This window comes from Eumetopias jubatus, unplaced genomic scaffold (assembly GCF_037043125.1).
Source record: "Eumetopias jubatus isolate StellerSeaLion01/CBP00866 unplaced genomic scaffold, mEumJub1_p1.0 scaffold_10, whole genome shotgun sequence".
Taxonomy (NCBI): Eukaryota; Metazoa; Chordata; class Mammalia; order Carnivora; family Otariidae; genus Eumetopias; species Eumetopias jubatus.
The window spans coordinates 9,102,498-9,129,468 of NW_028274816.1; the positions used below are offsets into that span (position 1 = coordinate 9,102,498).

At 40.1% G+C, this 26,971-nt stretch overlaps 1 protein-coding gene across 1 annotated transcript in view; it reads right to left on the reverse strand.

Moving 5' to 3' along the window:
• Positions 1-589: 589 nt before the first annotated feature.
• TOX3 (TOX high mobility group box family member 3) overlaps positions 590-26,971 on the reverse strand; it is a 103,269-nt gene continuing 76,887 nt past the window's right edge. Inside the window, exons 3-7 of the mRNA XM_028095551.2 lie at positions 25,332-25,586; positions 12,709-12,978; positions 8,414-8,641; positions 6,486-6,566; positions 590-2,506 (exon numbers count right to left, since the gene is read on the reverse strand). Coding sequence (XP_027951352.1) covers positions 1,790-2,506; positions 6,486-6,566; positions 8,414-8,641; positions 12,709-12,978; positions 25,332-25,586 — 1,551 coding nt within the window. The 3' untranslated portion in view covers positions 590-1,789. The remainder of the gene's footprint in view (positions 2,507-6,485; positions 6,567-8,413; positions 8,642-12,708; positions 12,979-25,331; positions 25,587-26,971) is intronic.

A 26,971-nucleotide genomic window follows, 5' to 3' on the forward strand; every position in this document is an offset into this window, starting at 1 on the left:
TTTTTAATTTTCATTTTATCATAAGCAGTTTAAGACTGTTGCCAGTGGTAATTTGCAATTTTTATCAAGACCTCTTCATTACAGCTTCTGACAGGACAGATGCTGTAATTAATCATGCAAGACAACTGGGGATAGTGGTCACACTGTTCTCAAACAGGAGCCACTACAGAGCAAGAAAAGGGGGGAAGAAATGAACACTGAAATACTTATTTTCACCATCCTTTTTAATAGCAATAACAACACAATGCCGGCCAGTTCTAGCCCCAAATAGAAGACAATTGCTTTTTCCTCTATACTTACCTTGCCACTTGCATCTTAACAAAAGGATCATCAAATATATATATATATATATATATGTGTATATATATATATATTTTCAATTTTTTAAAGAGGTCCTGGATTTGGACCGTACGATCCAAATTCCTAGCAATGAATATCCTATTTCCAACTGAACAAGGAAGACGATGCTTTGGCTTAAATAAAAGTTGGTATGTGGCATCTTTCCCATCATATACGTAATTCAAGGAACCGAAAGTGAAATTTGACATATCATTTTATTTGAAAAGTGAACATTTTCCTGGTTGTTGCATCAAAATACAGTCCACAGTTTTTACTGAAATGTGTTTATTCTATAGCAAGATAAAAGCATTTTTGTTTTAGTTAAGCAAAATACAAACAACTTAATTGCTGCTATCGTAACTCATAAAAAAGTATAAAACAGCATAAAAACACAATAAGCAACGTAGCAATGAATGGTTTATGTCACCAGTGTTTACGTTAAAGCCTCGTTTATGAAAACTTTACAACACATGATATGAAAACTTACAACTTTGAAAGAAAATATTTACATTGATTATTCAGATGTGGTGCGTCTTTTAAATATTCTACCAGTATCACATCATAATAAAAACTCTTGCATTTTTTTTAAATCTTAACTTTTTGTAATAACTGTTTTCATTTAAGTGCATTTCCCTTTTTAAAAATACAGTGTTTTTATTTTTCGAAACTTGTCACTCAAAACACAGAATATAATATTCACATTCTTTTCTCCTAATTGGAATGAGTATAATGGGCTAACAGTGGCCATAGATACCATTACAACATATACTGTGGTTTGATTTGGAGAAGTCATGGGTTAAAAAAGTGGAAATGAGTCAATAATGGAACCTAATCACTTGCATTTTTTTTTTTCTTTTCTGGAGAGATTTAGGAAAAAAAATAAGAGCTTTGGCAAAAGTCTGTGATTTACATTATTTTTTTTTTCATGACAAAAAAATGCCATCAACGATTCACGTCATACAAATGTTTGTATGAAACTGGATCTTCATATTTCAGGTAATTACGACTGTGCTTTTTTATTTTTAGGGCTCCGGAATTTCAAATAGCCTCGAAGTGTGGTTTATTCACTTCTGGGGGAAATAAGGCCATTTTCTATGACTCAGAGAGGCCAGTTTACAGTCATCAGTATGTCCCAGGATTCATTAAACGGTTTGATTCACATATTGTAGGTATATAGCCTGAATAAATAAAAAAAGGCATCACATAAAAGAGCACAGCTTCTCTTGTTTAAAAACAAAGTGATTTATAGTCAGCTAGAAGATGATACTCAGCTACACTGTGTTCTTATTGCCTATCTAATAGACACTTGAGAGGACCATGTGATCTGTTGCACATTTCTGCATCACCACCAGCAACTTACAAGCTGCGGCCGCGGCCGCCCGGCGGACCCTCCTCCACCGCGCTCCTCCGCGCGCCCACATCCGAATGCACCTGCCTGTCGCGGGCGTCTTCAGAAAATACTGACCTGCGACAGTACTTGAGTCTGTGTCTGAGCCTGTACTTGCGACTGGTGCTGCTGGGAGGCCGGCTGGGGGCTCCCGATGGCGGGGAGGGGCGACGTCATCTGGGAGGTGGCGGGGGAGTGCTGCCGTGGGGAAGGCTGGGACGGGTGCTGCATGTGCTGCAGCTGCTGCAGCTGGATGTGCTGCTGCAGCTGCTGCTGCAGCTGCTGCTGGCTGATCTGCTGCTGGAGATGCTGCTGCTGCTGCAGGTGCTGCTGCATGTGGTGCTGGAAATGCTGCTGCTGCATCTGCTGCTGGATCTGCTGATGCATTTGGTGCTGCTGCAGCTGCTGCTGCTGCATCTGCTGCATCTGCTGCTGCATCTGCTGCTGCTGCTGGGTCTGCACGGAAGGGCTCACCTGGGTGGACGACGCCGAGCCCACCAGGGTCGTTCCCATGGCGCTTATCAGCGGGGCCCCAATGTTCGATGGCATGTTGGCTGCGATGGTGACCGATGTGACAATCTGGTTCATGGGGAGTCTCATGGTTAGGGGTTTGGGGGCGATCGACCGAGGGAGCGACTGTTGGAGAGTCTGAGGGGCGGCTGACACGCTTGCGTGTTGTGACAGCGGAGGGTTGAGAAGGAGCGAGGATGTCAGATTGGTGGACGCCAGGGTCTGCTGAACAGAGCGGATGGTCTGGGCTTCTGCTGATTCAGCAGCAGCCTGCATGGTGGGGGAGAAAAATCCCCAAATATTTAGATACCCAAGGACTGACAAGATTTAACTGGTTTTAAGTATTGTAAATGGATTTTTAAAAAAATGACTGCCATTACCCGTTCTTCCCTGGACCCAAGTCTCTTGTCATGTGACTTTTTAGCTTCCCCTCCCCAGAGGTAGAGGCAAATCCCTTACCCCTGGGATCTGGGCTGGCCCTGTGCCCTTCCAATCACTCTGGAAATCTGCCATCATCATGTGTGTGATAAGGGACGCATGGCCCAGGCACCACTCAAATGCCAGCCAGGCAACTGTCACATAGGTTAACGGGCCCAGCCCCCACCCCAACCTCCATGCTGACTGCAGACGGATGAGCAGGACTAGTGGATCCTGCCGGGCCTAGACTGCAGAACTAGCCAGTTCCCTGGCACGCTCTGAGATAAACGCTCCTCTGTTTAAATCCCTGGGCTTTGGGGCTGGTTGTTACACAGCACGATGTAGCAAAGGATGACTGATACACACGTTCAAGAAGAACTCTTCTCCAGCAGTTAAGTCTGAGCTAACCCGCATCACTAAGAAGCATATTGAAAGAACAGAGTATCGACTGCCTGCGTTCAAATCGCACTCTACTACTTAACAACTTTGTCACTCTGGGCAAGTTAAATTCACCCATCTGTTCCTCAGTGTCCTTACCTATAAAATGGGGTTCTATGGCACTTACCTTATGTAGAGGTTGTGAGAATTAAACTAACTCATATTTGTTAAGCATTTAGAATAGGGCCTGGCCCATGGAAACACTTAGTATATGTGGGCGATTTTTATGAATTAACAATTACTATTACTAGAAAACCACTACTCGAAAACATCAAGGCTCTGCACGTGCATGGCGGTGTGTGACAGTGCTCATGTGAATATAAGAAAAATGCAACTGAATTCCGTAGAGATATTAAATGCAAGTATTTTACAACCTAAGAAATTGTTTTAGTTTACCCAATATTTTCAAAGATCTCCACAATTTATCACAGGAGCCCTAAATGAGGGGAGAATGTTCAACACTCAGGTGACTGAATAACCTGTCACAAGATAAACAACTGATCAGATGTAAGGCTCAACTCTGGAGAGAAACGACCTATTACATTCTGTGCTAAACATACATAATTACCTCTACAAAAATAAATACTTTTACTCATGCAACAGTGACTGACATGATTGTACTTACTATTTTTTCTCTTATTCTTCACAAAATTAGGTGTTTCTGGAGGGGGGTAGTGGGAGCACCTTGGAGGCCTCCGAGCTGATAACCACTCTCTTCAGTGATATGGAATGTTTACTTCCAGATTTGTATTACTCACATTTTAAAAATCTACCATTAGAAGGAACCTCAGAGGTGATCTCGGATTGAAAACCACTCAGTGTGGGAGAAGCCATTGTTGATGGCTTCTGTTTGAACACACTATTATTGTGAAGCACCATCTATCAGTGGACAACTCTCTGGTTTTGTGCAGAGGCTTGGTGGCGTTGCATGCCTACTGGCTGGGCACATTCTAAAGTCTTAGGGTAAGAAGAAACCTGCAAAGACTCATTCATCATCTTTAAAAAACTATTAAATCACCCATAAGGTAAAATACATACAGTGTTGTACATATACACATGAAAATAATTCTTCTATATTCTAATGTTTAAAAATCACCCAGCTAGTCTTAGGATGAAACTACCAGGGAAGTCTGTATTTAGACACCTGGGCAATCACACCACTGTGCCTTTCAGATGCCATCCTAGTGGCGAGTAGAAATGAGTGGATGGAAGAGATCTTGTTTGCCTGCCAGGTTTACTCCCTTATGTTTTAATATTAAGCTCCTATTAATTTTTGTTGGTTGTTGGAAAGATTAAAAGTAATGTAGTAGAGACACACATCTTAAGAGAGGGGGCCCAGGCTCTGAATGTAGGGGCATAAGTTAAATGCATACATGATGCAACCCTACTCACTATTTCTAATGAAGGCTGAATTTTTGCTGCCTGTGACCTCACTCCTTGGATGACACCTCACTCCTTGGATGAGATCTTCTATCTGGGGCACGGAGTTCAAACTTGGGCTGCCCACATGATGGCCTTTAACTTGAGGACCAAGATCACATGCCCCCGAATCCTTGCCTCCCTGATTCTTTTAATTATTTGAATATGGCCTGACTTTTAGTCCTCACCATCCTGGAGGCAACTGTCCAAATGGGCTTTCGGTTGGCTACCATTCCTCTTTAAATTGTGGGGTCTAAAACGGAACCAATTCTTCAGATGTGGTCTCATCATCACGCTGTACCATGGATATTACTTCCCGTGAGATCACTGCATTAGAAGCTATCTTATACTTCTGGTTCAGACTGAAATTATTCTGAACTTCTACCTCAAGGACTATTTTAGTTCCCTACCAGGGCTCTGAATATAAATTAAGGATGCTCTCAAACTGCACTAACTTAAGGAAAAAAAACAAAACAAAAAACCCCCAACAAAAACACTATTTTAGATTTATTCTTTTTAAATTCCATCCTACTGGTTTTTGGGAATTGCTGACTTCCATTCGGAGATACTTCCGAATCCTGATTCTGGAACCCAGGGTATAACTTCACAGTATCCCTTCTACCTCAGTCACTGACTCGATGAGCCCAGCCGTGGTTGCTGTTTCCTGAATGCCTTTTGAGATACTGGCTCTTGGCTGAAATCCATGTGGGGTCACTTATTCATGCTCTAATGCACAAAGATCACCTATTCCTGCTTCTGGGTAAATGAATGAATGATCCACTTAGAAAGTACAGGTACATTGTTCCTCTATTCGCATCACCCTATCTCATTAGCCAACTACACCTCCATTCTTAACATCTGTAGCCCACACATTCGGCTGTTGTCTGCCAATATGCAAATCTGAGGCCAGGACTGGTACATCTTATATGATGTGTCTTGCAGCGTCTCAGAAAAAGGTTTTGCTATTGACAGGATGAATGTTTTCTCTTTCTAATGAAGTGGAAGGTGTCCTAACAGCTGACAGTGGGGAAAAAAGGAAGGACCTCTCCTCATCTGATTTGGCAGATCTTAATATAAAGCAGAAACAGCTCAGGTGAGGAAGAGAAAAAAGGAATTAAGCCCTTTCTAAATGGCTTTGCCAGCAACTCCCACCATGCCCTTCAGTCTTATGTGGTACTTGAGACAACAAGTATGACAATGGAATGGAATCCCCGATTGCCAGAGGAAATACATCAAGAGCAAAAACATTAGTTCAAATTATTCTCCCCAAAGCCTCTCTAAATTCTAGGAAGGCTAAAGACAAAGTTAATTAAATGTTAAAATATAACCTAATAGCTCACGCTCCTTTTGGATCAAGGTAATAATAATCTAGACTGACATTTGCTTTGGGATACTGGTACATTTTATAATACATCAGGGTCCATTTTATACTCTATGTATAATACATATAATGTCTTTTTTTTATGAAGTACTTGGAGCATAATTTTATTTTTAAATAATCATGAGGTTTATTTATTTATCTGATGTGGAACAGTTTGGTCAAAAATGCAACATCCCCTATTACGATAACACATAACCACTGGAGAATTTATAATAGGATGTCCCAGATATGACCAAAACACCGCCCTTGTTTAAATAGAGAACATTCGCACAGATCTCGGTCTCTGACTAAAAGCAAAGATAAAGAGGCTATTAAAGATCTGTCTTTCATATTTGTGTTTGTTAAATAGTTTCAACACACAGAAAGAGAGACCAGGGAATCTTCTGGAAAAAATTCAGATTCAGAAGCTCCCATTAACTCCTATTTTTTGGGCCATCACTGCGGTCATCTCTCATGGAAACAAGTTAAGTTTATGAGTTGTTCAAGATGCCTTTTTTTGGTCAACTCTAAGGGGAGCTGCCTTGATGTTTTCAACGCTCGGGGGCTACTTTCAACACTGTAATTCAGAGACCCGCCATCTCCGCACTGGTTTACCTTAGAAACGAGGCTGGCCCGGTATGCGGCCAAGGCCTTCAGGTATTCCTTTTTGGCAGCTTCTGTTTTCCTTTTATACACCTATATAAAAAAAAGACCACAATTAGGATCACCTTTAGCATACAATTTCTCAGCCATAAAATGACAGTCCCACAAATGAGGTCACAACAGAACTCACCTAAAAAGTTGGTCTCTGTGGCTTTGATTTTTAAATGTGAACACACACACACACACACACACACACACACACACACACACACACACACAGAGAAATAGTAAAACAAAACCCTGCCACCCTCACTGGAACACAATCTTGATGTTTCCAATGATAAATGAAAACGAGATTTCTGGTTGTAGGACAGATGCTTTGAGAAAAACAGCTGAGGGACTCAAGCTAAGGCAGGAGATACAGTAGCAAGAAGAGTAAAATTGGCTACAAAGGGTTCAAGTTATAGGAAATAATGAATTTCTCCCTCAGTGCCTTCTTTCCCTCACACACATTTCTTACCGGCACCAAATCAGAGGATTCAAAAACCAAGCACAATGGGTACAGTGTTGTGAAGGCACAAGAGAAAAGATGAAACCACCCCGGTTTTCTTTTGAAGGACAAAAAAAAGTGAGAAATAGTTTAAAGATGAGAAATTTCCATGAGTGAAGCCGTTTGAGTTACATAAACAAGTCCCAATATATTAAACGTGATGGGCGCTTCCTTTTCTTAAGGGCGTCTGACGGCTGTGTGTTAGACCAAAGTGTGACCATCTTTTTCTCCAGAGCTAAAAGAGGTAGCAGTCTGCCAGTCCCTTGGGATTACATTTCTGGGACAGAAAATCAGTGCGCCACATACAACAATAAACTCACCGCAGATGGGCAAATCCTACAGCTGCACCGTGCCAAGCTGGTAGGAATGAGGTCATGATGTGTAAAGAAAAATCAGGGGTTTTCCTCCCGTCTTCATTCCTGAGATGGCGATTCTATTTTATTACTAAGAGAGGTCTAGTCTTCTGAGGACACGGAACGTCCATTCCTACTAATGGTCACTGAGAGTTTCACTCAAGGAGCAAGGAAGCCATTCTTCCTCTCCATTTGTGTGGAGGCCCAGGAGTCAAGGCCCTAAGGAAGTATCTCCCACCAGCTTGACTAATCTCTCAAAACCTCTCATATGGCCGAGCTTTCCAATGAACTGGCAATAAAATTTCAAATGCCTGGTGACGATAATGAGACTCGCAGAGGTAGCTTCAAAGTTTGGAGACCCACCAGGACGGCACAAGTGTTTGGACAGATGATCAAAGAAAAGGCAAGCAGGATGGACCTAATCCCTCTGTAGTGCCCTTTCTGAACAACGGAGGCAAATTCCACATCACATAAAATGAAAAGATGATCATCAAAAGTTTATGCATGCAGGATGCTGCCTGAATTTCCCCATTTCTCCTCTGAATGGGTTCTGAACACCACCCTTAAGGGGGACCGAGAAATCCATATAATTGGAGAGGGGCTTGGATTTATACAACTGTGTTTCTAAATTCCATAGCTTAGAAAGGCCTTGATGAGAAACAGTCATATTAAGTGAACGTTCACTCAGAAAATGTATAAGAGGGGCGCCTGGGTGGCTCAGCTGGTGAAGCATCTGCCTTCTCTCAGATCATGATCCCGCGGTTCTGGGATCGAGCCCCGCATGGGGGGGGGTCCCTGCTCGGTGGGGAGTCTGCTTCTCCCTCTCTCCTTTGCTCCCCCACCCTGGCCCATGCTCTCTTTCTCTCTCTCAAATAAATACACAAATCTTAAAAAAAAAAAAAAAAAAGGAAAGGAAAGGAAAGAAAAGAAAAGAAAAGTAAAGAAAAGAAAAGAAAAAAAAAGAAAAGACAAAAGAAAAGTCTAAGAAACACTCTAGTAACTTTTTCATATACAGCTGTGCTGGGTCTTCACCTCACCTGCTTTTGTTCTTCTCCAAGGCTGTCCCACATAGATGCCACGATTTTTGAGACCTCTCCAAAGGTGGCATTGGGGTTTTGCCCTTTAATGGCAGCCTGTGTGTCCCTGAAAAACAGGGCATATGCTGATACTGGTTTCTGCGGCTCGTTGGGGTCTTTCTTTTTCTTTTTCTTTGGAGTCTTGGGCTTCTTGCCAGAATCTGGAGCAGCTCTTTTCTCTCCAATGGCCTGCAAAGCAGGAAGAAAATTCACTGCCTAGAATGTCCTCGCAGAGAAGGCGGCAAGACCTACCCAGGTCCGCAACTGTTCTTTGAAGGTTTTGTTCAGCTGATTCATCGACAGAGGAATCCCCGGCAAAAGCAGGGGAGGGGTGAGCTTTCTTAGAGTTAAACTGGACAGCAGAGATTAGCATTTAGAACATTGATTAATGAGACCCAGAAGTATCTTCAATACATTCACAACATATGCTCTAAATAGCAATTATGAGTAATGAAAAACAGAACACTCTGTACCAGGCAATGAAGTGTGTGTGTGTGTGTGTATGTGTGTGTGTGCAATATACACACGCATTACACGTGTACACATAAAATATTTTACATTTTCAGAGATTTTAGAAGTAAATCTAAGTAATTCAGGATGTTGATCATATTTAGATATTTTAAATGAGGTCCCTGGCCATAGTCGCATGCCATATATATGATCAGTCTGAATTGATTTTTTGAAGCTTCTTTTTTTTTTATTTTACCAGAATGTTACCTTGCTCACAGGTCTCCAGAAACTCCAGTGGAAATTAGCTACAACCCCTGAGCTTGCACAGTAAGAGAAAGGTCAATTTTATTTCTTTAAGTCATGATAACTTTCGAAAGAATAGGCTAACAAGAAATATAAAAAATGTCAAAACTCCTTTAACTGGAGACAGAGAGGAAATTGATATTCTTTATTAAAATTAAAAACCTAGAAGAGAACAGTAATTGATACTTAAAATTACCAAGGCTAAAAAGACCGATAAGAAAACATTCCTACGGAAAGTAACTCTGTTCAGAAGTTGGCTGCCACAGGGACAGTGAGAACCTGACACATTTACCATATGAAATCGCTGAGATCAAAGCCACAGAAATGACAGGGGTATAGTTCCCCACATCTATAGACCACGGAGCTCCAGATTCACCTGCCACTCCCATCATCTAATTTCAGTGATCATTTATCAGAGAAGCAGGAGAAAAGATGTATCAGCCTTGATGTATCCCTCTAGATTACAATAGGACTGAACTGAAGATCATTTTGCAGTTAACTTCATTGGGAAAGCTGAAATGTGTGACAAAATCGGTTTTAAAAACCAGCCTATGGGGAAGATCAACAGAGATAGACTCAAGTTACTAACAGATTGGTTTTTAATGGCCTTGAGTCTCAAATCCTAAATTCAAATTTTCCAAGAGTGTCATTATTTTCTGAATGAAAGGCATTTAGAACTTAACCCGATTACTAAAATTCTTAGGGGGAACACTGCTAAGTAACATGTCTCTGAGAGCTCTGGACCCTCAAAGGTGGGGGGAAACCACAAGTCCTCTTCTCCGTGGCCCTCTTTGACAGGTAACAGCATATGTACTTCATACAAGTAGTTTACACACTTCAAATGATGGTAAGCCACATCATCTCAACTCTTCTCCAAAATGCCATCTCCCGTAACTCACGATTCAATCATTTTCAATGGTCTTCTTTTCCCCTAAATTCTCCGGATAAGCGAGACTTGTTTAACTCTAGTTAATGAATCTGAACTTGTAAGAGACTCGGCTGCTTTGCAGTTAGAGCTTCAGCTGGGACCAAGTTTTCCTTCAGTGAAAAATACTGCTTTAGACCCCTGGGGGGGGGGAAAATAGAGAGACGCAGATTTTCCTAATTGAGTCAAACAACTATATATTGTTTTCCTGATAGAAAAGTTGGCACGTTGGCAGCAACGATGCCCCAACCAATGGCAAAGGTGAGAGTAATTTCCAGAGTAGCCTTTCCAAAAGAAGAACAGCTCAATCTTGCTCTCTGTAAACCAGCATTCCAATGGTGACAACCTTTGATATCTTCCTTGGATAATCGTGACTTGCCCTAATCGTGACTTGCCCTAATTACCTTTTAAGAATAAACCTGAAATGAAGAATTTCACGGTTTAAACAAGAGCTCAGAATTAATTCTCTGAAAGAAACCTGTGCGTAATTGACTGAAGAGCACTGGGGAAGGTGAAGTAGTTTTCCCCTGAAGAGACACCATCACCGATAATTTTAATCTTTCTTTCTCAGCTCAGTTGCTTAAAAGATAACAAACTGGATTCTTTGCCTTTACACAGAACCTAGACCCTTGCTTAAAATGGAGTAAGTGAGGTGTCGCAGATAAGGAAGGATTCTCCTTAGCCAGCAGGACAATTTCAGTGTGGTACAAACGTGAGCAGAAGATCTGTGGAAATGTGAGTGAAATGAAAGGAATCTATTTGAATTGTGCCCTGGCCAGCTGTAACTTAGCTGGGCCTTATTCACATCTCTTGAGTTTCTTTATAATCATTGTTTCTCACTTCACCGTCACAGAAAGCCTTGAGAGTGTGTGGAGAGACTGTGAATGCGTTTACCCAGTCTGTCTCCAGTAGGCAGTAGGGTGCTAACGTGTCGGGACAGAACAAACCCTTCTTCTTCAAATCCCTGCAACATATCTAACCTCCCTTCCCTCCTCACTCTCAACCTTCTCTAGTTCCTCTTCTTCCATTTGCTGCTCAAAAATAAATGATGCTTAGGGCTCTGGCCTTGACTTGCTCCTTACACACTCTGAGAAATCCTGATTACTTCCATGTCTTCACATCGATGTGCTGATGGTCCCCAACTCTGTAGTCCCACCTCCCACGGCCTGAGTTCTAGACTCATACGTGGGTGCTCTGAATTCAGCCCAGACCATGCCAAACTCTCATCTTCTCCAAGGGAGAAAAAGTAACACTCTTTTTTCTGGGCCGATTCTCTCATTTACTTATATCCACGCTGGCTCTCAGACTAAAGCCCCATTTATCTTTTATGCCCTCAAATCCCAGTGGATTACCAAAACTTCATGATTCTCCCTCTTACATGTCTCACCAATCTGTACCTTCCGTCCACTCCTTCCTTTGCTGAAAGGAAACACCTCATAGCAAGTGTTGATCGGTTTCCTTTCCTCCAGGCCCTCCCTCTGTAATGCATTCTCTATACAGCCAAAGCCATCTTTCTAAAGCATAAAGTTGCTTATGCCACTCCTCTAGGCAAATAATGACTCAGCTCTCAGCTACCTGCAGAAGAAAGGCTACCACATTTCAGCTACTGTTTTCTTCAATTCCTATTTCTTTCCTCCCCATATCAAACTGTTCATGATACTCATAAATTGACGTGTACTTCCATTGCTCCCTCGACCAGAATGCTGGCCTCTCTCTTCTGCCTCACAAACTTTTATGTATCCTCTTAGACCTAATTCAAATATCACCTTCTCAATAAAGTCTTCCTCAAATCACTCTCCCAAGCAGAATCGATTACGATCTTAGCACACCAGATATATCAATTATACCTCTAATCACATCTGGAGCTAGTTTTAAACATTGCTTTTCACCCCCAGTGGGGAGTCCCAGGGGGTAGCAATTCTCTTATAAATCTTTATATCACCAGAACCAAGTAAAAGGCCAAGCACAGAGTAGGTGTACAAAATATGATGAATAAGGAACGAGTAAGTGTACTAAGCATAAGTTACTTTATTGAAACAGAATACCTTTCTAAGCATTCAGAAAAGTCCTCCCTGAAACTAAGTTTTTATTTCAAACCATGTGTATTTGAATTATCACTCCCCATGACAAAAGAAGGGATAGGGAATGATTAGAACTTACTAAGTGATAAACATCAGAGAAGGCGCAAGTCTGTCAAATATGACAGCAGCTCAGCCAACTAACTGGATGAAACTTATCCACATGAACATTAACTTAGAAGCAGAGCACTTCAGAATTCCTGAGCAATCTAGGGTAAGTCCTCCCTTCTGCAGAATGAGAAAACCATGCCTACAAGAGTTAGGTGACATGTTCAATGCCTTATAACCAGTAGGAGAAGCCAGATCTCCCAATTTCTAGCGGAATACGCTTTTCACAGAAAATGAGTAAGTAGAAGAGTGAAGAAAAAAGTTAAACTGTCATGAATTTAAAGGCTAGCCAAATCCCAAAAGAAGGTAATACCATGAGTGTAATTCAAAGACACAGCATGGGGTGATTCCAAATTCTCAGGTGGGTGCCATAACTAAAGCAGTCAACTTACTCTGTTGGATTCATCACCATCCTCTTCATTGATGGAACTGGAAGGGGAAGGAGTTGCCGATTTGCTTGCTGGAGGTGAAGGAGACGTGTGTGGCATACTGGCGCCTCCCAAATTCAACCCCAACTGGGCGCTGAGCTGAGACTGGTTGATGGTGGTGAGCTGAGTGGGAGGCATGATCCCAGAGCGAGCAGCATCAGTCATGTGGACGATGGACCTCATGATCAAGGAGTGATCCTGACGGTACTGGGGCACTTGCGTGTGGCTCTGGTCCTAAAACGGCAACAGATAACAAGGGGGGGGGGTGGGATTCTTAGTTTTCCCAAATATCAACAAGCTGAAAACCTTAGCACTTACTCCTTAGATAGGTCTGCCCTACTCCAGGATGATGGTCCCTATTCATTAGCTCTAAGGACTCATGCCCCAAAGCTGAAAGGTCAAAAGCACAAAGCCTAGTCTATTTTGCTCGAGAACTGTCACTGGATGACTTTTAAAGAAAATAATAAAAGACTATTGGCAGAGAAAGAAAACTTCCAACTCTTGCTTCTTATTGAGGAAACGGACAGGAAAGGGTTGAAGCAGAGGTTCAGGCCTTTCTGGCTCACCATTCGATCCAGTCCTCCATCCTTCTTACACACACATTCTGGTTCCATTCCCCTTGACCCAGCTCTGTGAGGGGAGGCAAATCCAGTCTTTCTTTTATCCTTCCGGGAGTGCATCTGACATGTAGAGAGGATAGGCTTAGGGAAGCACAGAGCCAACATCTGTTTGCTTCAGGGCACCCTTTCTATAAAACCCTCTGTGGTTAACCAGAGGGTCATTCCAATTCTGAATTACATTATCGGTGGCATCTGGAAGTCATTCAATGTCTTTAGGATTGGATATCACTTTCTTCTTCTTAAACCTGCCTTGTTTTCTTTCCTTCAACCCGCCATGATTTAATGGACTAATGGATTTTTAAAAAATATGTATAAGGAGGAGGTAGAGATCATCAGAGTTAGCTTCTCTGAAAATTACCACAGTCCCTTCAAAAGTAGCCTTCTGTTCTTGGCAGTCATATAAAAGGCTTTAGAGTTGTTGCTGCCTCTTTTTTTAATTCCAAAGAATCAAAGAAATGAAGACATGCTTTGAAACAACTTACTTCAAGACTTGTCATTTAGTGTGAGTCTGTGAATTTTTATTCAAACCAAATTCTCTTGACTCACAGTGACCCAGAATCTAATTTTATACACAAGCCTACAAATTTTTAAGTGTTCTTCTTTTGAGTCTTTCTGATAAGACTTATTTTTGCTCTTTAAATAAGCAACAAATGAGCTGTAAATATCTAAATTGGAGCGTTTGGTTTCTTAATATTAAATATATAAACACCACTAAAGAAGAAGCTGTAGCTATCAATAGGAAACTAGTTGAATAAATTATGATGTATGGTACCAAAAGTATTATGAGGCTTTTTAAAATAATGAATCAGATTTATGTGTATTGACTTAGAACAGGGTTTCCAATCTTGGCTCTATTGACATTTTGAACCAGATAATTCTTTGTCGTGGGGCTGCCCTTTGCCTTGCAGGATGTTTATAGCAACCCTGGCCTCTATTAGATGCCAGTAACAACATCTCGCTCCCCACCAGTCATGACCATCAAAAATATCTCCGGACATTATCCCTTGAGGGGCAAAATTCTCCCATCTGAGAACCAGTGACCTACACTGATATCCAAAATATCGTAATTGAAAAAACAAGTTGTAAAATAATTACAGAGGATAGCTCCCCACCTTTTTTTTTTTTTAAAGGAGTATCTAAACTTTTAACAATGGTTACATTATAAGGGGTAGAACTGGAAGGGTAAAGAGGAGAGCATCTTAAACGTTTCCATTTAAAAAAACACAAAATGAATAAAAAACTAACATACTCTAGTCAGGAAAAGCCAAAAAGATCAATGAGTCATTAAAACAATATAGCTAATTGTTAGGGTTTCATCTTAAATATATAAACTTCCCATTCATTAATAATTTGAGTTCTTAAATTGCTGTGTCATCCCTGGAGAAACGTGTCACATGTACCAGAACAATCCCACTCTTCCCTGTCTCACTGACAGTATCGATACCCTCTTCCACTGTTCCTAAAATATCACATTCTATTGGCAGGTGTCCCTGTGCTGACTTGAATCACAAAAGTGGATTTTACATTATTGGTTTCTCCTATTTTTTTTTTTTTTTGATCAGCATTCTACCACTCAGCCTTTTCTCCTCAAAAATTTCAACTGTCTACTCTTCCATGTTCTTTTTTTTTTTTTGAGATTTTTTTTTTTTTTTTTTTTTTTTTTGTCAGAGAGAGGGAGCGCATACAAGCAGGAGGAGTGGCAGGCAGAGGGAGAAGCAGGTTCTCCACCAAGCAGGGAGCCCAATGTGGGACTCGATCCCAGGACCCTGGGATCACGACCTGAGCCGAAGACAGACGCTTAACCGACTGAGCCACCCAGGCGTCCTTACTCTTCCATGTTCTTTTGAAGTTCCACCATTGCTTGCTTAGATCACTGCCACCCTCCAACTACTGGCAATTAAGCTATCTTCTTCTTTTTACTTTTTCTAAGTTTTATTATTATTATTTTTTTTTTTTTTAAAGATTTTTATTTATTTATTTGACAGAGAGAGACACAGCGAGAGAGGGAACACAAGCAGGGGGAGTGGGAGAGGGAGAAGCAGGCTTCCCGCGGAGCGGGGAGCCCGATGCAGGGCTCGATCCCAGGACCCTGGGATCAGGACCTGAGCTGAAGGCAGACGCTTAATGACTGAGCCACCCAGGTGCCCCTATTATTATTTTTTAAATAGGCTCCATGCCCAACGTGGGGCTTGAACTCACAACCCCGAGATCAAGAGTCACATGCTTTACTGACTGAGCCAGCCAGACGCTCCTTAAGCTATCTTATTCTTCATTCTGCACTCCATATATGTTCTTCAGAATGCATTTTAAAAGTCCTTTCAGACTCATTTAAATCTAGATGTTTTAAGTATTTACAAGCAACTTCCAGAGTCCATTTGAATTAAGTATTTTAATTTGGATTGTGAAAGAATAAATTAGCTGACTGGCATGACCATGAAATATGATGATCTGATTGATGCAACTTTCTCATTAACACAGAAGTTCCATTGCTCCAATGCCTATGAAAATTAGCATGTACAGATACTTGATTGACTTATCCCACATCTATAGCATTCCAGATGGATCTCATGGTCAAACAGAAGGCCAAGAAATAAGTTTTCTTGGCTTCATCAGCTCTTTCTAGCTTCTACCTGCAATGTCATGGAGCTAGCTTGATGGGAAAACTGTGTTCGAGGGAGCCATGGCCCAACAGTGGAGGCATGTGTCGACAGAGAGAGATGAATGGGGCCCCGGGCTCTCTACCACCATCACCCGCCCACCCTACCCTTCAATGAAAGCACTCTGTATTCATTTATTTCATAAATTGAGAGTGCTCATAACATTTTATTTAAAAAAGAGAGAGAGAGAGAGAAATAATGGGGATTTTCTGCTGTGGAGACAGGGGGAACACCACTCATGAAGCGTACTGGTAGTGGGGCCCAGGCGTTACCAAAACTTAGAGCCATCCACATAGCCTTCACATTGGCAAACATGCTGGCCCCATCTTTCTTTTCTACCACGGGACAATACACCAAGAGCCTCTAAAGTCTTTTCAAGTAACTCCTGAACCACATCACTGATGCCTTATAATGTGCTAGCATTTGCCATGGTCCACAGCTGTCCCATAATAACTTCCTATGCGTGAGGATTACAGTACAAGAAGATTAATGGTAAAAGGGTCTTTTTAGAAATTCAAGTTCCTTTACGGCCACCAATTATTCACATCTACCTTGGGGAAGTTGGTGATTCTTAACAGTTCCAGTCATTTTTCCATAAAAAAAGGTAACCTTTGAAAGACACTTCCTTTGATCTTAGGATTCCCATTTAAAGAAAGATGTCAGCTCAGTTTAAAGGTTACTTATTGAGCACCTGCTATGTGCCAGGCCAGAGAAACCAATATACCAATGCTCAAATCCTTGAAAACTAGCACACGATTCTTTTAAACACTACCCGAGTTAAACATAATTTAAAACGGACTAATAGATTTACTCTGACAAAGCACAGGCAAGAATAATTCATATATACTCCTCAAAAATTGCTTGCAATTTCTCCTAGTAGTCACGACACAATAAGGAAGTATATAACCATAGATAAAGCCCTAAGAAATTTAATGCATTTTTGAAAATCATTACCTCTCACTTATTAAAAATTCAGTCTTAAAAGACTTACCCATGATCACTGAAAGGCAAAGCAACTAGTGGGTCATAACAGATTGCCACAATTATATCCGACATAAGAGCTGAATGCTGGTAGCTTTCACAATTACATTTTCTATCTAGAGTTCACTTGTATCATTTCCTAAGCAGTTCATCCTTTGGGAAAAACTCATTCTTCTCTTCTTGGTCTCACTCTGTCCTCTGATGTTACTAGATAAGAGTTTCCCAACCTCAGCAGGATTGACATTGTGGTCTGGATAATTCTTTGTTGGGGGAGGAGTATCTTGGGCGTGGTAGACTGCTTAGCAGCATCTCTGGCCTCTACACACTAGATGCCAGGATCCTCCCCTCTCCAACCTGGTTGTGACAATCAAAATGTCTCTAGATATTGGCAAATGTCCCCTGGGGGTGGGAGGCAAAGTTCCCGTTGTTTGAGAACTACTTTATTAGGCAATTATAATGAAAACGTCTTGGGTGTGGAGGATGAGGAGGAGCCAACCAGGAAAGGAGGGGAAAGAAGTCATGTTCCAGGCAGAGGGAACAGCATGTGCAAAGTCTGAGGTGGGGGACAGCTTGGCATGCCTAAGAAATGGAAAGGATACCGGTACAGGTGGGAGCAGGTTAGGCCAGGTGAAGAGTGAGAGGCAATGGATCGGAGAAATGGGACTGAGCCAGACCGTGCAAGGTGGGGTCATCAGGGAATGCTTCCTGAGGAGGCAACCCACTAGAGCCAAGGCGTAAAGGGAGAGTAGAAGCTACTAAGCTAGAAAAGAGGGAAGAGCATCCAAGGCAGAGAAGAGTATGTGCAAAGGCCCGGCGCACAAGGAAGTAAAGGAGAGGCCAGTGTCACCAGGCCGGGAAGAGCAGGACTGGCTATGAAACTGGAGAGGCAAGGAATGGCCATAAAATGATAAGTCTTGTAGTCTATTCTAGTAAGTCTGCATTTTATTCACAGTGTAGACGGATGTCACGGTAAGTATAAAGGCTTGGTATCTACCTAGCAGGGTTATTTATTCCAATAGATATTAACTGATCGCACCTCCTGGGCAACCCATCTGAATCCATGGTGGGCAATTTGATTATTATATAAATATATATCCTAACACTTTAACATACGTTTTGAAGAGTACCCAAGTCTTTCTGAATGGGCAGGCCATCGACTTCACAAGATAATAGGATGCGCACTGCCTTCTATTTGCCCATTAAGTACAACTCAACAAAGCCTTGATGGTTTGCATAGGTCTTGGTGTGGGGAGGGCTCAGCTGAGGTTCCCCTCTCTCTCCACCCGATAAAAGAGCCTCTTGTCTTTTTTTTAAAACAGGAAACCATGGAATGGATATTTCTGGTAGTGGTCCTCATTTTCTTAAATTGCCTGAGATCCAGCTATTCCTGAACATTAATTATTTGAGTGAACTGTTAAAATCTGAATAATTTTATATTAAAAAGCAAACTTTGGATCACTAGCATAAATTAAAATCTGGGGACACCTGGATCAACGGAATGCCAAATAAATACCAAGAAAAGGAAACAACACCGTTGTAGTCTTCTAAATATGGGGCCCGCCTAAGGCTCCAAGCCAGACCTCTGCTTTGTCTTATTTAAAAAGGATAAAAGAGGTGTGGAAGACTTATTAGCCCCAAACCGAGACTTTCTCCTGGACTTAATCAAGATTGAAAGAAATTGGCAAGGTGAAAAATGTCCTCACTGTGTAAATTACAATGGGGTATTACCCTGGCCAGGCTTCATATAAAGATATGTGAGAATCTGGGGGCACGGGGGGGGGCGGGTGGTGGTGGTGGTGGTGGTGGGAAATGGGCAGTTTGCTCTTACTTTTTCAGCCAACAAAACTCTACCTCCTCTACATATTAAAATCTGTTTTCACTCATTCCATCTGGCCTGGAGCAAGGGCCGGTCCTCCATGACATCTTCTTGGTGCATGAGTGGGACCCCTTTCCCTCCTCACTGGCATTTAGTATAATATCTTTGTGCCGCACACTTAGTAGTATATAATTACACATCCTCAAGTATTGGGTTTTGGTTTCTTTTGCAAATGCAAGATAGAGGCTTTCAAATTGATATCTTATCTGAGATATCACACATGATTACTCTATTTTTTTCTCATGACGGTGCTGCTGACTTCCACCTGGGTTGATTTTGCCATAAAGGATTTTTAAACATCTAATGTGCACCTTCTGTGCACATTTACAAATAAATATTCTCTGTAACGATCCAATGTTAGGTTTTCATAACAGAGGATAGCATCTAATTAAGAAGCAAATAACCCAAATATATTTGCACGTGTGACTAAACACATTTGCACTGGGGTGGTTTTTTAATCAATATTTCTTGAGAAACGGAGCAATTAAACAATTATCAGTAATACAAATTGCTTTGTATTAATAAAGATCAGAGAGCTACGAATGTAAAATTCAGGTCGGTAATTTTATGCTCAATTATTTAAGTTACGTCCCAGAGCAACGTTAAAATTTTGTCTCCAGATGAGCAACAATCAACTCTCACATACAGCTAGTGTATTACTAACCCCAGTAAACCCTGAAACAAACACCGTTATGACAAATGCATACCAAGGATAATTACAGACCTACATACTGCAAACCTTAACTTCATCAAAATATCTGCACTGAAATAGATAATTTTTACTTAATAGCTACCCTCAGGGTTATAATCAAACATACCTACACATGAGCGTTTTGTGAAAAACAGTCTTCCCGAAAGTTAATTAATAGTTTCTTAGCAAAATAAAGTTTCCAAGAGTTTACCATAAAACACTTAATGGTATTTCACCCACAGACCCTGTAACTCCTTTGTTTTTCCAAGGAGTCAGCTCCGTGCTGATTTCATTTGGGCCTCAATGAAAAGTTTAAAGAGGAAATCCATATTTACGGCCTCTCTTCCATTTTTACTCAGTAGTCAAGGTATGCTCTTAATAGCAAATACATAGTCTTTCATTCATTCATATATGCAACAAATAAAATATTTATTGAGCACCTAGTATTCCAGCCCAGACACTTCCAGGCGTGAGCCTGACAGCAGCCCATGAGACAGGCGTAAGCAGGGGACAGGCTGTGCATGGGCAAAGGAGGCCATTTCAAAGAGTGACAGGTGCCACGATGAAAGGAAGTGGGGCAAGAGCACAGAGAAACTGTGCTAAAACATCTAAAAAAATGTTTGAGCCTCACGCCAGTTTTATTCGGCAATCTGGGGGATTTAAAATGGTGTCTCTCCTGTCCTTGACCCACGGTGTTGGCGGTATGACCATATAGTAGGTAACTGTAGATTATATAGGCTAAAAACAAGATACAATAAATCACAGCATAACTTTCTAGCAATACTTTTCCTTGAGTGTTACCAATCAAGCAAGTGATCACATGTCACACTTCACACACAAGCTAATTGGGGTTTAGCAGAAATTTGGAACATGCTCCCCTTTTAAATAGATGACCCTAAAGTTAACTCAACCTTAAAGACAGAATAAAGAATATTGATTTTCAGCTGTGTATGGTACAAGGCTATTTGTTCTACAAAGAAAGGCAGCTCATAAAAGTGCCTGTGGCCTGTGTATTTGGGGCAGACAATGGTCAAGGTGTAGTGACTGCTAAATTAAAAGTGACTGTGGATGAGAAGCATCTTTTAAAGCAGTCACCAGACTCCGAGTTTTTGGATGACCTGGAAGAGGCGCTGGTATTCAAGAAAGCCACTTTGTCCATAGGATGGCCGCTCTCTAATTGTTAAGAACAATACATGGCACTTTAGTAGGTCTCAGCAAGTATCTGTCAAAGGTTCATACCGTTTCAGTTTGATAATTTGGACTTGAAACAGATAGGTCCCGCTCCACTCAAAGTGGGTGTTCTGTTTAGGTAAGTTGTGCCTTTTCTACCGTTGACTCAGAATAAAAATACTTTTTTTGACCATCACTTGACCAAAAATAATATCTAGCTGAAGTAATCATTCAATCTGTATGAGATTGTCGGCCCCTCCAATGGCTACGTGGCAGTTGTCCTGTGGAACGTAGCTCTACAGACCCTATTGACAATGGCAAGGAACATGTTCATAACAATAATAAGGGCTTGTTTTAATAGAACGTTCCACACATTAAACACATTAATGACCCATGAAATAACTGTTTTATCTGTAACACATTAAGCAACATGGCTAAAACAATGTATTAATTGAAAGTCTGCTACTTCGCGAAATGTAAGATTTTTTTTTTTTTAAGTATAAAAATGGCACGAAAGTCATTTCGTAAAAACGAAAATAATTCAACTTCGAAATCAGAGCCGTAACAAACGACTGTGAGAGAAACTTCGAAAATAGGCCTGGTAGTTTTCGATGTGTTATTCTGATATAGCCCCATTTCTCTGGTTAAAAGTGGTATCTGTCCAGAGTGTGACTGAAGAGTCTTAGGAATACTTTAAAAGCTTTTAATTTTCTTCTCTGCATGCGTATCTTCTACAGGAACTTTTATCTCTCCTTTTCTTTTACCTTAACAGGTACAGAGACTCCCGTACTCCAGTATGCCGCCACTTACTTCCTGCCTTTTCAATTTCCTAACTCTATGTTTGATGCTACCAGACTAGCATTTTCTATAAATATGCGGCATCACAATTAAATCCAAAGCAGTATCAAACAGAAAAATGTCAGTCCTCTAAACACGAAATATAATGTATGAAGAAAAAGTATGTGAATTATCAGTGTATTTTATAAATTCTCTTTTGGGGGGCATACAAACTATCAGACTAGAGACAATTATTTTACTGTTTCTTGGATATCAAAGAGAATTTTGAAATTCATCAAAGCTAACCTTCTGTTATGTACAACAGGCTAAGCTGAAAAGAATGTTAACAAGTTCAATTTTCATTCAATCAGCACTACTGCTCTCCGAAATGTTTCATTGCAGGAAAGAAATAAAAATAATCTATATGGTAATTATGAGGATGAATCCCCCAGTAACTTTCAGCTACATGAAAGGTCAGTTCTATTCAAGATATTTTATCAGTCCCCTGCACATACTCCTGTCCTGTCATTTTAAATCTGAACAGCATTTTATTTTCCCATTTACAGCTACCTGCAGAATTAAGTACTTAAGCCAAATAAGAAAAAAAAAAAAAAGAAAAGAAAAAAAAAGAAATGTTGAATGCTGGCAAAGGCTATAATAGCACAGAGATAAATCGTTCAGCTGCTCTCTCAAGCCTCTAGGGCTGCAGATTTTTCTTCTCCTGGTGCACTGTGGGTATTCAAAACTTGTTCAACATGATTTCATTTCATTTCAGGCACTGCCTCAGAAAACTAAATTACAGAATCAATCATACAGAAGGTCAGAGTGAGACTTCATTACAAGTATTGCATGCTTGCATGAATATCTTTCATTTATGACTGACCCAATATGTCACAATAGCTGTCTAGTAAAAATAATCCACTTTCTGAAATTGATGTACTACTGATGTCAATGCTCCTCAGCAGGCTGGGCAGATTATAGAGAGGTGTTAAAAAAAAAAAAAAAATAAAACACCAAACCCTTTGGAGCGCACATTGTAGATTTTTAGAATTGCAATCTTCTGGAGATTAAAATAATTTCCAGATGATCATCTGTACTGACAATAATGCTTAGAGGTAAAGATTTTTTAACCAGAATATACTGTTGGTTTTGACTGGCCAGCCATGTCCTGTTTTAAAATATACATATATCTACCACACGCAAATCAAGGTTGTTCTTTGAAGTCACAAATGCATCGACATTCAATTTTCCAACAATTTGCTTTTGACTACGAGGGCATTATTTGCATATTTTGAAATGTGAATGCTAATCACTGGACTCTTTTTAATCCCTCCTTTTTGTTCCTGCTTTCTGTCTTTACATATAATAGCATAAATTTAAGGAAGATAAACATGTTGTGCTTGTTGCCAACAAAAATGCAGCTAATCAGTAATGTGACAAAACTGTCAGTCTTTCTAAAGGAAAACCAGTGAAGCTCTGAAGAAAGGCTGGTTCAATACAACATAAACAAGCTGGCTTTTCTCCTTCTGGGATAGTCTTAATTCACCACAGCAATCCTTAACAGACAACCATATTCATTTGGATAATAAAACTTCTTACTTGCATATGGTATGAAATAGCCAAAGCACACTGGGAAGTCGAATGCATGATGTATAAAGTATTATTTATTATTTTTCTGGTGACCTTCCTAAGGGAAATCTCCGAGGAGCTGCTGTGCAGTATTATGATGTAGCCAGCCAACTCGGTACCCGGAGGGAGATATAGAAGAACCTTGACATAGCCTATTTTTAACCATGCCTCTGGCGATTCTGAATTCAAGTTTATAGGTGAACATGTCAGGTAGTACATAGAACAAAGCCAACGACACATTGTATTCATCATAATTCTGTCCAAGTACATTTTATTTTTTCCAACATTTGTGATTTAAAATCCCATGACATTTCTTCAAGGTGAAATTCCACTAGAATTTTCAACAAGATTAGTTTGTTTCAAGCCAAAATAAATATCACTCAGGTTCAGCAAAACTTCAGAAAGGCACCCCATAAATGTGATGAGGTCCATGTAAATACCATGACAACAGCCTGCACTTAGCTAAAGCACTTCTACTTTTAAAAAATCAATGAAATAATTCAACTGCTTTAGTGATTAGCAATACATTACAAAAGAAGCATTAAAAATTGAGTCCTCTCTCCCAAGGCCAGTCCGTGAAAGCATTGTTCTTTAAGTGTATGTGAATATCATAATTATTTTATGATTCCATCTTTAGTTCTTTCCAATATAGTAAATTCAATTGACCATGAAATGAAATTTCATAGTCAAAATGCCTCCTTTACACTTTTTTATAGCAGCAATAACAGTTTTATAGCTTTAAGGCAAGGTAATTCATCAGATGTTTAATTTAAAGGCAGATTCTTATATTATTAATAAATATTTACCAATTTAATAAAATACACATTTTAGCATGCATTATATGGTCTTTTAACTATTTCTGCAACTTAAATGAGCCTCGCTGAGCATCTATGAATAATGCTGAACCCCGGTAAACTCCCCTGGTGACTAAACACCCTTTTTATTTTTATGATTTCCAGGCACAGCAACTGCAAGCCTGACTGTAGAGGAACAGAGGACAGAACCCCTCATTCCAGTGTCAAAGGGACAAAAATATAAGAAAGTCCACAGGAAACAATTATTTGTGATGGCGAGGAACGTTTATGAATACTTAATGACCATTTCCCGACTGTTTGCTGAATTCTTTTCTGACAAAAAAGTAAAACTAAAAACCCTGATGTTCAGCTCAAACACAAAAGATCACAAGCAAAGAAAATTATGTTGCCACAATCCTATTTGGGAAAGTAATCTTATATTTCAGAGAGCACACTGCATCTTTGCGCTGCTAATCCACTATATATTTTGCAATCATCTGTTGTTATCTGGGGAATTAACAATGAAACCAATAAACATCACTGGCATGGTCCTAATGTGCAGAGAAATATGTAAACAAGCAATAGGATTTGTTTTTTGTTATACCAACACATCTGTTTCATTTCAGCAGGGTTAAAAAAAGAAAGCCCTATAAACTATTAATCTTGTTTTAAGACGTCTGCTTAGTACTTCACCTAGATAGACACAAATGTATTATATATACTATGATGGAATAAAAAAAACAATCCCAGCAGAAGAGTTTAAAATACTTAAGCAGATTTACTCTGGTGATTGCTGACTATAATTGCACACTAAGAAAAATAGAACCAAAATTATTGCATTAGTGATTTTGGCCCTCTGGAGTGCTTTATTCCATGTTTATGACAATAAATAACACGATTAGGTATATTTCACACAATAACCCACTGTATATTTTCCTCTGCTGGCTATGAGCAATTATTACTTTTTTTCCCTTTCTCTGTATCACAGTTTGATATTTCATTTGAGGTAGGAGCAAATCATGTATCATAAACATTATGTTATAATCCAACAAAAGGAAAAGACCTAGGTACCCGGTAAGGGCCTCCATTTCTAAAATCTCTCCTGGGCAAACTTTCGACTCAAGTACATCTCCGTTTTAGACCAAAGCCAAGGGAAGACTGGCTACTTCCAAACCAATGGATCAGACTTGTTGAAAATCATTTCAAGCCAGAAGGATCTTGTTGGGTCATCCTCCTTCAGGTGATCGTCAGCCAACCCATAACCTTCTTGTCCCTGTGTTTAAATGGCACTGGGAAGAACAATCCTCAGGTCTTTACCATGAGAAGGGCGAAAGATTAAAAAAAAAAAAAAAAGAAAAGAAAACACTTTCAAACAATAAATATAGCACCTACCATATGTAACCCACTGCTATGAAGCACGCCATCTTGTTCCACAAGATTTCTTGAGATTGTAATGGAAGGAAGATCCAGGCTTTGAGGGGGAAACTGGGGTGTGAATTCACTTCCCTGGGAAGGTAACGGATCGCTGAGGCCTTGAAAGGGTAGAAGAACATCGGGCATGCCCAGGGCAGGGTCTGACTCTGGAGGAGGCGTGATAGGGGGGATTTCAAACTCCTCATCCCCGAGGCTTGGCGTATGAAATGTCTGCTAAAAGGAAACAAAATAGAGACATCTTCATATTTGTTCCTACATCTTATTTCTCCTTGGAGGGGAAAAGAAAGATTTTGCATGAAAACACTGCATAGCTAGGCCAAATATTTATTTCTCAAATGAAAACATCTTAAACACAGATTTCCATATATAAAGTTTTGCTGATCATTCTGATTAAAGATTTAAGTCTCATTATCATATGGTTTTAATGGAGTATCAGTATTAACAGTTTTTTAATGCGTACTTAATTAGCAACATCTGTCTTTGTTGTTAGTTGGAGCGTCAGCAACATTAGATTTGGCTATATAACAAATTGCCACTTTATTGATATGTTAGCGAAACAGCTCAAACCGCTTACATTATCCACATGCTTCATAAAATGCTGACGATTTTGTGGTGCACACACACAACATTAATCCAGAAGTGAACATTGCACATATTTACTTTCTGCCACAACATATAAAACAAGTAATATTAAATTTGTGGTTTGCTTTTTGAATTTCCTTATTGGTACGTTCCCAAGTGCAGTGAATGCTTCTATGGAAATTGTTACGGTTTGTAATACACAATTTCATATAAGGATTATCAGAACATATATTAGAAGGTCCTGGTGCTTTTATTTAAACTATAAGGAGAGTTATTTTCTTTTATGATGATTTTAGTATGTATTTATCAGGACACTTCTGGCAGTCTTCAACTTTGAAAGACTATCTCTAGGGGCGCCTGGGTGGCTCAGTCAGTTAGTTAATCATCCTGCTCTTGATCTCAGCTCAGGTCTTGATCTCAGGATCTTGAGTTCAAGGCCCACATCAGGCTCCACTCTAGGTAGAGCCCACTTAAAACAAAACAAAAAAAGACTATTTATAGAATGAGCATAGAGATATGCCAATAGAGATGTACTAACTCCACTGATGTTGCTCACTTTAGACAAGTGTTATTTCTCGAGACCTAAGTAAACAGATGCACTACTTTCTTCACTGCTACGTAGATTCTTAAAGATGGCGTTTTGAAATAGGGCCTTTGGATGCAAATCAGGGCTGCCATGTTCTACTAAGCTAACCACCTTTCTTAAAATAGAACTTGGATTTTGTGGGGTCAGGGTAGGGGGGCTAGGTATAGGATACGAGTTTTGGTAGGATGAAGGGGTCAGATAGTTTTTGTTCTTAGCTCAGAGGATCAAAAGTATCGTCCATTATTAGTAGCTTTTTTTTTTTTTGAAGAATTAACTGGTGCAAGATAATTTGAATCTGCTACAATCAGTGAAGAGAACTAATTAAGAACTACAAACCATCATTCTTCAAACTATTAATGATGCTATAACTTAATAACCACTTGTGAGAAAACAGAAATGAACTCAAGGAAAAAAAAACAAAAACAAAACA